Source organism: Erpetoichthys calabaricus, chromosome 3 (assembly GCF_900747795.2).
Source record: "Erpetoichthys calabaricus chromosome 3, fErpCal1.3, whole genome shotgun sequence".
Classification (NCBI taxonomy): Eukaryota; Metazoa; Chordata; class Cladistia; order Polypteriformes; family Polypteridae; genus Erpetoichthys; species Erpetoichthys calabaricus.
Genome location: NC_041396.2, coordinates 237,672,550 through 237,686,038, shown reverse-complemented (window position 1 = coordinate 237,686,038; position 13,489 = coordinate 237,672,550). Strand labels below are relative to the sequence as shown.

The window sequence follows — 13,489 nt, the reverse complement described above, 5'->3', positions numbered from 1 at the left end:
GGATCAGAACTCATTCTACAAAACTCACTTTAAATCCTCTATGACATCACCACATAATATGTGTCTGGAATACAAGCTCACTGGCCATAGTGTTGTATGTTTCCTTTCTGTAACAATACAGTATATTAATGATACAGAATAAATAAATAAGGTGAATATCATTTAAGCATACTATATTACTTTATTCCACATTAACATACATTACATTATATTAGTTATAGGCCACTAATTCACATGAGGAAGACAAAGCATAATAAAAAGCAGATACTCATGTTTTTCACAAATTATAATATGAACTAATGGCTTTCAGAATACAGGTTGATTAAGGAAGATGCATGACTACAGATCTTTAAAGTTATAATTAGTTTTGATGATTTTCTGAACCATGGATAAAATAACGCATATATTATTGGATTCATGCTGGAATTAATATAGATGAGCCATGAGAAAATATACATTAGAAGAGAGGGGACTGAATAATCCATATAAGAATCAATAATTGTACAAATGTGGTATGGCACCCAGCAAATAAAAAACACAATCACTACAATTCCTAATGTCTTTGCAGCTTTTCGTTCTGAAAAACTTGCAACTTTTTGTTTCCCATTATTAGCGCCTACCTGAACCGTTATAGAATGAATAGCTCTTATATGTTTTTTTACAACAAAAAATATTCTTGTGTATAAACATAACATTGCAAAACAGGGCAAAAGAAATGAAAACATGAGATCAATTAAGCCCCAAGCTGGATTTAACACAAATAGACAGTTATTTGAGCAATTATTAAATCCTTCTGCATCTTCCAAATTTACTTTAAAATAAACAACTGCTACTGTGTAACACAAAGCTATGATCCATGAAAATAAAATAAGAAGCAAAGTTAAGTTATTTGTTATTTTGCTAGAGTAAAAAAATGGGTCACACAAAGCAAAGTATCGATCAACAGCTATTAACACCAAATTATTTACAGAAGCTGATGTTAGCAATACGAGGCAAAATGTATAAAAAAAGCAAAATATGTGTCCAAAATCCCAACAGGTTTCTATAGACTGAATAACTGTGAAAGGCATTACAATTGCACCTATGAGCAGATCTGCCACGGCCAAAGAGAGCACAAGAAGATTAGTTGGTGTGTGAAGCTGTTTAAAATGTGAAATGGAAATGATAACCACCAGGTTTCCGGCAATTGTAATCATTACCACTGCTCCTGAAATCAGGTAGAGTATCACACACACTGATGTTGCTCGTATTTCTCTGAAGCAAGAAGCATTTCCAGAATCTGAACAGTAATGCACCGTCTGCTGTTCACTCAGATCCATTCAGTTTTAATAGTTCATATTGTTGTTGAGGAATGACTTTAGGTTGTTATTAGCTTCACTGAGGAATTCACATCTGTAAGCTGTAATTTATAGAAGTTGACGTTAGAACCTCCCACTAATATTCATGAGTTTAACTGACATGGCAGTGCATTGCAAAATGTCTTTTTTGTCTTTTAATCAGGGGAAATATGAACAATGTATAGAAAATGAATGTGATTTTTTCACATTTTGAAATATATGTCAATGACAGTTGCCAGTAATAATTTGCCAACAAAAACCTAAATCTTCAGGCATATAAATGTTATTTTCTAAATAAAAAAAATCACAACATTCACAGCAGAATGGTACTGTCTTTAAAATCTCAGGGCTTGACTTTAATTTTCAGGCATGTCACTGAATGGGTAAAGTTTACGTATTCATTTCAAGTTTATATGAGTTTTCGTTATATACTCATATGCATATCCAAAAAATGTGCAGGAATTGACAGTTTTGAAATGACTCACTATGAGTAAATGTGTGTGAGTGTGCCATATGATTGTCTGCTTTCTAATAGAAATCATTAGACTAGCCAAAAGTTCCCCATTAATAAAGTGATATTTATTTATTTATTTTATTCAGTGTTATGATTTCCAATACTAAAATATAGTGTGTATATCATAGTGGGTTTTAAGTCTATCAGACAGAAATACAAAATAAAAGGGCAAGTGGCTACTCGATGCTGATAAAAAAATTAATAAATGAATGAATGACTGGGGCAAGTGCAACAATCTGTCTCTTAATTTAGGCAAGAGGAAACAGATTAGTGTGCATTTCAGGAAGGCCCATGCTGTCCACAGGCCACTGCACATTGAGGGCTCCGTGGGGGAGCTGGTCAAGTACCACCACCTTCATAATCCAAGAAGGCACACCAGCATCTACACTTCCTTTAGCGACCTAAGAAGGCAAGCCTACCTCACCCCATTCTCACCACATTCTACGGGGGCACCATCAAGAGCACCCTCACACCAGCTGCATCTCTGTCTGGTTTGGGAATCACATTATCTCTGATCACAACGTCCTACAAGGGATTGTGTACACAGCAGAAAAGATCATTGGGACCTCTCTGCTCTCCATTAAAGACATGTTTATAAAGAGTTGCATCTGCAAAGCCCACAACATTCTGAAGGACCACTCTCACCCCTCTCACAGTCTCTTTGTCTCACTTCCATCTGTCAGAAGGTATTGTAGCATCTGAACCAGTTCTGCCAGGTTCTGCAACAGCTGCTACCCCTTGGCACTCCACACTCTGAACTCTGTGCTGTCCCTGCCCTCAAATCTGAATGCAGTAGTATCCAGTAGTTCTTTACCTATCTTGCCCTTGTTCTGTGTTTAGAATTTGTTGCACCACGGTCCTGGGGAATATTATTTTGTGCTAATAGTATGTATGGATGGTATGACAATAAAATCACTTGATTTGACTTGACTTGACTTGAATGAATGAATGCTGTGTACTGCCCTGCAAATTATGCTCATCCTTTTAGGAGCAGGAATGTGAAGCAAGTTCCTTGCAGATAACTAGGAAAAGCCTCAATTGCTAATGTCACATGATTCCTTTTTTCATACTGAGTATTTACATAAATAATATCTTTGTGTCTCAAGATATTTGGTGTGAACTGAAATATAAACAATTGAGTAATACCCAAAAAATTGCACCCACCAAAAACAAATTATACCCATTTAATAAAATTACTGCGCCCTAATCTTATCTGCTATAATATGTTTTTGTAGTTTTTGACTGGCCATCATTTTAAGTTTATGAAAATGTGTTTATTATTCCAAATAAGCAAAAGCAGATACATATTGTATGGCAATTTTCTTGATTATGATTTACTTGCTTTGCTTTATTTTCCTCATTTGTTTTTCTGTTGCCCTCATTATTTTTTCCATTCTTAATCCTGGGAGACATCTAGTGGTGCCTCAGAACTGTCACATATGGCTTTAGAATAAGATATTGATTTCTGCCTGCAATTAAAGCAGTAAACAATCTGTAATTTATTTATATTTGATACCCTTAGTTAATTCATAAATTTGTTTCAGAGCGTGTTATTTCACATAACAGTTTAAATTTGTTTGTCATGTGAACAATGTAAGGCATTGAGCTTAAAGTATGTATTATTATGTGTATAATTTGGTGAAACACTTAAAAGAGGAATTTGTGACCATCATTTTAATCATAATATCAAAGAAGAGTACATTAAAATAGCTAATTGATTTAATGGTTTATTTGTGTGTCTGGTTAAATTTTGCTTGCTCATTTCAGTGTTATGAACAGAAATGTATAAATCTCACTCCTTTTTTTAATTGTCAACAGTAATGCGTCTAGGTATTGTTTAAAAAAATCTGTGGTGCTAATAAATCAATACCAGTAAAAATAAATATGGTTTCTACTAATTTCCAAGACTACATATTTAAAAGTCTAATTCACCCTTATTTCACTCTGTTAAAAATGGGCTAATATTACATTTGCTGGACTTCTTATAACGTTTTTTGTTTATGCTTACAGCAGTAACACTTTTAGTGGAGTTTCATTGCACATTATGGGCAATTTGTCATCCCTCATTTTTCAATCCTATCTTTGCTGCACCAAGAATTTTTTGGGTGAGCAACACTGCACACCTCAAATGTATATTTTTATTAAATAGCATCCTTATTCAGGCAAATTCTATGTAAGATGGTGTTGTGCATTGTGATTTAAAGTGAATTAAAAAAACAATAAAAATCATTATTTGTGGCACTGTGATTAGATGTTTTCTTTTTGATTCTTTTTATTAGTAAATACACTGAATTGTTTCTTTGTGGGGCGGCACGGTGGCGCAGTGGGTAACGCTGCTGCCTCGCAGTTGGGAGACCTGGGGACCTGGGTTCGATTCCCGGGTCCTCCCTGCGTGGAGTTTGCATGTTCTCCCCGTGTCTGCGTGGGTTTCCTCCGGGCGCTCCGGTTTCCTCCCACAATCCAAAGAGTTGCAGGTTAGGTGGATTGGCGATTCTAAATTGGCCCTAGTGTGTGTTTGTGTGTGTCCTGCGGTGGGTTGGCACCCTGCCTGGGATTGGTTCCCTGCCTTGTGCCCTGTGTTGGCTGGGATTGGCTCCAGCAGACCCCCGTGACCCTGTGTTCGGATTCAGCGGGTTGGAAAATGGATGGATGGATGGATGGATGTTTCTTTGTGTGCTGTGTGATAAGATATCTAAATATGCATGATGTCATTGGCATCTCATAATTTTTAACTGATTTTCACTTTAAAAATATATAAACCATAAACATTAAAGACGATCATTGCACACCTGCATAGAATAAAGATAAAAAATATAATTAGGCAATGAATAATCAAATTAAATGATGAAGAACATGTAGAGAACTGATTGTGATTCCAAGGCTATGCCGATTCTTTCCTTTGGCGAGTTAGGGTTTATGGCTTTCTATTTATGTAGGTTACTCTTCATTATTTCCATTCCAGATCATGCCAGTACTGCTATTTGTATGGTGCTAATTGTTTATGGCTGTCTCGTTTTTCTTTCAAATCCAACATGAAGACACCATGGCTTTCTCACCTACCATTCCAACGGATAATTTCGGAGGACTAACGCAGCATAGGACTCACAATTCCTCCATTGCATTGGTGTAATTGGGTAGCCTTTCATTCCTTTATCTTTTAGTATAAAGGTTAAAACTAGACAAGCAACAGCTGGGCAAAGTAATGTTATAGATAGTAAGTGTTGGCTTACAAAGAGGGTGTCCTAGCCAAGGAATATTAGGTGATTATGTCATAACTGATCCTTTTATTCAGTGGTTATTATTATTATTTTGAAAGGATGCAAAATAATTGATTTTCTGAACTGTTTTTAAACGATGCTTGTCATATAAAGTTTCTGGCATTATTAAGTAATGTCCATGGTCATTTAAATAACTAATTTAATCATTAACTATATACATATTTGTTTTAATTATTATTTTACACAGTATTTTTAATGTGATGGCTGGTTACCTTTCTTTATGTTTGCCTGTATATTTTGTTTAAAGAACGCTTTCTTACTCATTTTTACTATATGTACTGTTTTATATGTATATATATTTTTATAGCATCTCATTTTCTCAAAGTGGGCGGCACGGTGGCGCAGTGGGTAGCGCAGTTGAGAGATCTGGGGACCTGGGTTCCCGGGTCCTCCCTGCGTGGAGTTTGCATGTTCTCCCCGTGTCTGCGTGGGTTTCCTCCGGGCGCTCCGGTTTCCTTCCACATTCCAAAGACATGCAGGTTAGGTGGATTGGCGATTCTAAATTGGCCCTAGTGTGTGCTTGGTGTGTGGGTGTGTTTGTGTGTGTCCTGCGGTGGGTTGGCACCCTGCCCAGGGTTGGTTTCTGCCTTGTGCCCTGTGTTGGCTGGGATTGGCTCCAGCAGACCCCCGTGACCCTGTGTTCGGATTCAGCGGGTTGGAAAATGGATGGATGGATGGATGGATTTTCTCAAAGTTGCACTGTAAATTACATTGTACTGGACATGTGCAATGACAATAAAGACCATAACAATAACAGTAAATGTGAATTTTTGTGTATTTACAGTATATATTTCTATTGCTGCACATACATACCTTGACAAATGCTAGGAGAGCTGTCAGAAGTCAGGCCCTGTTAAAGCCCATTGTGGCACTTCTTGTGTAATTTTTTTTCTATATGAAAATAAATTGTATTGTATTGTATTGAATTGTGTTTGCATTAATAGGGTAACATAATATAATGCACCATTAATAATCTAGTGTTACAAATTATAAAGAATCTTCAATATACTAATGTGGTAAGATTATTTTTTAAAGTATGATGAACATCAATTTTGTAGACATATTATTTCTATATTAGTAAATTAAAAGAAAGATTTTTTTTCTATGTGGTTAAGTAGTACGTTCTGCTTGAGTAACAATATATTGCATTGTAAGTATACTTCATTAAATAAAATATGATTACTAAGATTGGCTTAATAAAATGTTTTGACTGTTTTGACTGCATCTGCTGGATTTCAGACTCATCCAGATTGTTTGTATTACTCAAATTAAATGTAAATAACTTAAAAAGTAGAAATGAAAGTTAAATGAGAGTTTTTATCTTTTTACTGATTTGTATACAGTGAGGCAAATAAAGCTGAAAGTTGTCTTTTCGCTCAGTGTCAGCGCAGTCTTTCTGGTTCTCCATTATTTAGCCAATGCACACATGTTTGTTTATCATTAAATGATACAAAAATAGCAATGCCAGGAAAATATCTGAAAATGATTACTTATCAGATGTTTTCCTGCAAGACAGTGAAGTAACCATTCATGAATAGGCTTTTTTCTCAGTAACATAATTTTCCATGCCACAAGTATGAAAATGTATATACATGTATATTAATATGAAATGAAAGAGATACCTTAAGTAGAGAAATACAAAAATAAAATTGCTAGCATGCAATTCAGTTCAAGGTTGTTGGAACAAGTGTTTGATGTTTGCTACTCGATACTGGGGCTTAGGATAAATGAAATAAACAAACATGGTAATAAAATAGCATATATCTACAAACACAAAGCTCCTCCAAACAAACACAATAGTGGATTGTGGCTGTTGGATATGACAACAGATTTGAGAAACACTGAAAATGGAAATACGTAATTATAAATGTAAGAGACTGGACTAAAACATTGATGAAATTATTGTATTAAAAAATATTTAATTTTATAGAAGGGTAAGATTTTTCATGAGTAATTCAACTTCATGCCGATACTCTTTATTTCCAAAGAAGTGAGTAAATCAAGAAAATACATAATGTTCATGTGAATGCAAAAACTAAAATAAAATTTTTGATTATAAAATACTACAATATCATTATTCTTTTCATTAAAGGAAGATCACAATTTCAGGTAAAAAAGCAGACACAGCTTATAGTTGAAAATCCCTAGAGAGGAAGATAGATGCACCAGGTAGCATGTATTTGTAGGAGGGTCTCATCATTCCTGGCTACAAATATCTCTTTAACTGCCTGTTTACATTCCAGAAGTTTTCTGAATTGCCTCCTCACAAGTACTGAGAGAATCTTTACAGTTTTTTTTCCTGATTGAAGCTTAATGGAGCTTACAGAAGTGCAAGAGCTACAAAAAGTACAATACTGTTTTCATTACGGCAATATATCTTGCCCTAAAGAGGTCAGACCAGTGGCTGTATACATTATTCTTTACGTTTTTGCAGCAGCTTCAGTGATGCTTACAATTTTTGGAAACCTTGTGGTAATAATTTCTATCTCTCATTTTAAACAGCTTCACACACCGACAAACCTGCTTGTGCTGTCCCTGGCTGTGGCCGATTTCCTAGTAGGTCTAATTGTCATGCCTTTTACTATTATTCAGTCTATTGAAACCTGCTGGTATTTTGGGGATATATTTTGCTACCTTCATTCTGTATTTTATCTTGTGCTCACTTCTGCTTCAATCAGCAGTCTTGTTTTCATAGCTATTGATCGATATTTTGCAGTATGTTATCCATTTTTGTACACCGCTAAAATAACAATTCCTGTTACATGGGGTGTTATTGGACTTAGTTGGTTTTTATCAGTATTTTACACTTGGGCCATATTGTATTTTAGGGGAAATGCTGATGGTGTTACAGAACTAAAAGCTTGCATTGGAGACTGTGTTTTTGTGTTTAATTCAAAGTGGGGTGTTGTAGACACGTTTATGACATTACTTATTCCCTTTTTTTTGATGTTAGTATTTTATACAAATGTGTTCATTGTGGCAAGACGACATGCAAGAGTGATTAGTTCCATGACTCAGCAGATAGCATCCACAGAAGTAAACAAGCAAAATGTATCAAAAAAATCTGAACGAAAAGCAGCAAAAACACTAGGAATAGTAATTTCAGTCTTTTTTCTTTGTTGGGTACCTTACTACATTTTCACTCTTATTGTTCCCTATACAAATGTACCCAATCCTTCACTTGTGATTCATGCTCTGTGCTGGGTAGGTTATTTTAATTCAAGCTTAAATCCCATTATCTATGCATTCTTTTATCCTTGGTTTCAGAAGTCTTTGAAACTCATAGTAACTTTTCGGATCTGTAGCCCATCATCATCTTTAATTAATCTGACAACAGAAAACCATTAACTGTTGTGTTATCATAAAATTGTTTTGTTTTAACTTCATATTCAGGTTTAAAATTATTAAAATTGTTAAGTGAGAATATTTTTCACACAGTCAGTCTAACCAGTCTCACTGAATTTTCTGTCTTACACATTCAGTTGGTGTTTTAATCAAGAATGATGGTTTACAGAATCATGTTAGTGTCAAAAGCCAACTCATACGATAATATGAATAATACTTTACATCCATTTGACCACCAACATGAAGCATGTAGGATTTTATTTTCTTACTTTTTTTTTTTTAAATAAAACTCAGGCTATGAAATCAACAATAAATGCACATTTTCTGATGTTACCTTAACTATTAAGAGGTACTGTGGTGTAGAAATCTAATTTAGAAAATATACATATATTCAAATTTTTGTTTGACTGCACTAATTTATTTTATTTGTGGCCATCAGATCTTGCAAAGAGTATATATTAATTATTAAAAATGTATATTCAAAAATGTAATTCTGTATGTTTGTCTCCAATAAACAGTTATATTAATGTTTAGAAATGTTCGAGCATAATATCTGCTTAGTTGTACAAACTGCTTATTTGGAATAAAATAGTTGGCATAATGATTACTTTAATATGTATGGAAAATGTTTACGGGGCCAAATTGCAGTTTCAATATTTACTGTGATCCTCTTATCAACAGTAATTTGGATGAGTTTGTTTCCACTGCTGCTAAAGCTGTTTAAATGATATTTTTTTCTTTGGAGAGCAGAATCTAATGCAGTGTCTTCTCTCATTTTTTTTTATTAATGTGTCTGATTACATTTAATTATAGCCATATATTTCAGGTAACATAAAATTTAAATCAATATTTTCTCTAGATTACCTTAGATTAGAGATAACTAATATAGTAACTGGTTTGATTCATTAATAAAGCAGTATACTTGACTGTCAAATGTGTTTCAAATGAATGCGGATACAATTAACGTTAGTTTTATTTGTTATATTTACAAAGAATTAATAAAATTATTAAGGTAGATTAAAATTTCTGACAAAGGTCAAAATGAAATATATGATGCTCATTGTACACTATACTATGCTTGATTTGTATTTAATTATTTTGTTAGTTTGAAAATCCCCTTTCTGTAAAGCTGTGAACGCAACTGTTAAAACAACACATATTATCATAACAGGGATGAGATTTGTTAAGTGTTTACAGACAGATTGAGGTATAGTTCACTTCAGTTTCTTAAAGAGAATTTGACTTGATTTGATTTATTTGGACAATAAAATCTAAACATTAACTAAAAAATGAAGCTGCACTTATTGTACTCTTTTAACACCATTCAACTATTAGAATAAACTCACATTGTTTTGGACTTTTTAAATAAATATATTCCTGTAATGATTATAAGAAATAAAATTGTTTTAATAAACCATTCCTTTCTGTTTATTATGTGTGTTTAAACTATACATTGTTTTGTTATTGTAATCATCATAAAGCTAAAATCTGTAACTCTAAATATGCTGCAGGAAATTTAAATGCAAAATTCTAGCATAAAAAAAAATGAAGTGTCAGATTCTGCAGCTACTGGAGCCTACTGTGTGTTTTTATTAACAATTATCAATTTATCTGTATTATATTATTATATCTGCAGTCATGTTTTTGCTCTTTGAATCTAAGATAGCAATAATATTGTGACTCAGCTAGTTATATTCCTAAATGCAGGTCTGGAACAGGTCAGTTAGTCATCTCTCCTAATTAAGTTTAGACTTTTCAGATTGTCTAATTCTGTAACTTCCTTTTTTACTTCTTTTTGATTTTTCTTTTTCTCTTTCTTTTTGTCATCCTGTTTATTTTATACGTTATTTGTTTTGTTTGTTTTAGTTCAGCATTATAGTTCTTTGTACTAGTTAGGGTTTAATTAAAACAAACAAGTGCTCCTGTTCACTGTCCATGTTAGGGAGACACCCCACCTGTTTTAACTTGCAAAAAATAAAAATTATAAACTTACTTGAAGCACAATAATGTAATTGAAGTCAAATAAATTTGTTCCATATGTTTAGAGAAATTAGGTTGTTTTTCAAAATAAATAAATAAATAATGCAAATTTTTAAAAATTGCTGACAAATTACTTTTTATTAGCCAACAAGCAACACAAAAAAGTATAAGGATAGGGCTGGGATGAATTTGCCTTCATCCATTTGATTGGTAAAATTTATTTCGTTATGTCTGTATGAAGCCAGACTCATTAATGTAATGAACCTGTAGCAGAGTTCATCAGTAAGACTTGAATTACCAACAGAATTATGTAAGAGTCAAAGTGAGAAAACCTTTGACATGTAGTTAGTCGGCATTCAACATTAGGAAAGGACTAAAGCGGTCCAACTTTAGTTTTTTACACACAATGTCTAAGTGTGTATTTGACACAAGAAGTGAGTGCTATGCTTGGTGGTCAGAAGTGCAGGTACCTTGGCTTGTGCAGAGTGCAAATCTGTATATGATGTGATATGTCTACTTAAGGTATGCATATCCTAAGTAATAACATTAACCATGGCTGATTTAGTGGATATTCCATAGTACCAGATACATGAATAAGATTTCAGTGAGCAGTAATGGCACCCCTGATTACTATGGGGTATTTTGTACACTGCTCAATAATCCATAATTTTAATTATAATAAAGAAAATCATTGGATATACATTTCCTTACCTTTGTGACTAACTACAACAGCCCAGGCTATACCACTGGTAATGTGTGTGAAACAAATGCATATTTGTTTTATGTGGCCTTTCGATTTGTTTTTAATTTTTCCTCTTGGGTTATAGTTAGGACTAGCCAGTTTATTTCCTCTATGTGTTACAACCTTTGTGTGTTAATGTTGTTGTTTGTATTCAATGTAAGTGCCACATGTTATGTTTAATAGTATATTATTATTTTTATAAAGTTATTGTATTTTACATGTCTCCTGGTTGTGACAATTTTTTTCAGTTGAGTATCTCAGCCCTCTTGAGTATCAATTAACATATTTTCATTTATTTATGGATACTGTAGTCTATTCTTACAATATAGGGACTTCCTAGAATTAGATTTTAATAAATGTTGAACACAGCTATACACACTCACACTAAGGGAATTTTGGGATGATAGTTGATCTGAAATCATGCATTTGGAGTTTGGAAGCAAAGTGGATAGCTTGGAGAATATCTACTCTATGTACATTGCTTAAAAATAACATTGTATCAATGCATAGTGTGGACCTACCATATCCATCCAGATCCTTGGTTGTGCTCAAGACATCATCACACACAGTCAGTAACACATTTATGAAACATGTCACTTACACTCTTACAGTAGAATCAAGAACTTAAGGCATATCAATCTCAGGACAAAATTTTTTAAAGTGAAAAACAAATAATAACAAATAAATTATTAATTAATATACATAATAAAAGTTAAACAATGATCTAAAATTGATCTAAAATTTATTTTTTTAAAATCTTGACAGTTCAGCTCTATAAGGTAACTTGATATTCTACGTCAGGTCAGCCAAGGCTTAAAGTTAGTGTGGTCAGTCAAACTTCGGCCAGAAACTCCACCGTACTTAAAAAAGAATTAAAATATAGGCAGGACTGCTTTTTGATTTTATTCTTTCCTAATATAAGCCAAACCATGCCTACCTCCACAGCAGCAGATTCCTAATTCCTTTTAGTATGTATCTAGTCCCCTGTTACTTTTTCCTTTTCAACCAGACACCTGCTTGTACCATCACAGGTAAATCTGCTGTTAGTAAGAAGGTTGATGTGTTATTGCCTTCCAGACCTGTCAGCTTTAGAAATAAAACAAAATCCTAACTTATTATGCAATTTTTTTCTTGCAAGGATTTACTAATACCCTAAACGAGATAACGTAGATCTTCTTTAGAAACTCATATTTCAACATATGTTCAGTCTCTGATCACTTGAAAGGGATCTGGGCTTACTCTGGACCCTTGTGATAAGTGGTTTGATAAGCATGTGTTTTACCCACAGAGATGGACAACTCAGGATAGAGATGGGAGCAACAATGCCTCTGGCAAAAAGAAAAAATTGTGCTAGTACTGATGACTTGACTGATGGACACTAGATGTTTCCTATGTGAATGTCACTGTAAAGACTTTGGAAGGTATCCAGATGTAGTGATCTAAGGAGTCACTAGAGAACACAGTAGTATGATGGTTTAGAGATCTTCTACACCCAACCAGGATCTCAAAAATACAATTCGTAGAAGAACAGATCACTGAATCACACTAGGATGGCAAGTGTGTTGCTGTAGTGGGTTTACTATTCTATGATCCCCCAAAGACGCTGGCACTGAAGTTGCTCACTTATTTAATAGTCTTCTAAGTCATTATTTCCAGCCTTGATGTTACTTCTGTTCTTATTGCTTCCTTCGTCCTGCTGCTGCTAGAATCAACACTTGTGCAGAGCTCTCATTCTGAGTGGTAATTTATCCCAATGACCACTTCCAGTCCTTTGCAATGGAGCATGAGCTTTTGGAAATTGTATAGCCAGTCATAAGGCACAGCTGCTATTGGTAAAGAAGACTGTGGTGTAGCAGAGATGTTGAGTGCCACACTATCAAATGGCACAGCAGGCATGATGACCACTGCACTTCTCAGCTTCAAAGCTATCTCTCCTTTATGATGTTAAAGGGCCAAATGATTGTGGTGCACCACCACATCCTGCCATTCCACCTATATCCAATATGCCATCTCTAACAACTTGGCCAGGGTGGTACATGGGCTGTGTCTTCTGTTGACCATTTTATGGCAGAGTCATCTTTTTCATTGTGGACTGTATAACTCCATCAATGTGATGTAGTGGTCTCCCTTGGCAGTGATTGTTGAACAGCCTTTTCTACTGATCACTAGCTTCCTTCTGATGGTCCCAAAGTACTGTTTGGACAATCTTCAGAATCCATGTACTGGGATTTTGGAAATGTGCTAATTTTGGGCTCAAGGGGTCTCCTGGGGGTGTGTGTTAAGGGACTTGGAG

At 34.3% G+C, this 13,489-nt stretch overlaps 2 protein-coding genes across 2 annotated transcripts; one reads left to right on the top strand and one right to left on the bottom strand.

Annotated features, from left to right (window-relative positions):
- Window positions 1-253: 253 nt before the first annotated feature.
- On the bottom strand, window positions 254-1,355 carry LOC127526939 (trace amine-associated receptor 13c-like). Its single transcript, XM_051924179.1, has one exon. The coding sequence runs from the start codon at window positions 1,317-1,319 to the stop codon at window positions 297-299; it is 1,023 nt and encodes a 340-aa protein (XP_051780139.1). The 5' UTR covers window positions 1,320-1,355; the 3' UTR covers window positions 254-296.
- A 6,002-nt stretch (window positions 1,356-7,357) lies between these two features.
- Window positions 7,358-8,477, top strand: LOC114649455 (trace amine-associated receptor 13c-like). Its single transcript, XM_028798945.2, has one exon. It carries the CDS (start codon window positions 7,443-7,445, stop codon window positions 8,475-8,477), a length of 1,035 nt encoding a protein of 344 aa, XP_028654778.1. The 5' UTR covers window positions 7,358-7,442.
- Window positions 8,478-13,489: the final 5,012 nt, after the last annotated feature.

What these genes read in the sequence shown, in the direction of transcription:
- LOC127526939 (XM_051924179.1), bottom strand. Translation starts at nt 1,319, where the DNA reads ATGGATCTGAGTGAACAGCAGACGGTGCATTACTGTTCAGATTCTGGA.
- LOC114649455 (XM_028798945.2), top strand. Translation starts at nt 7,443, where the DNA reads ATGGAGCTTACAGAAGTGCAAGAGCTACAAAAAGTACAATACTGTTTT.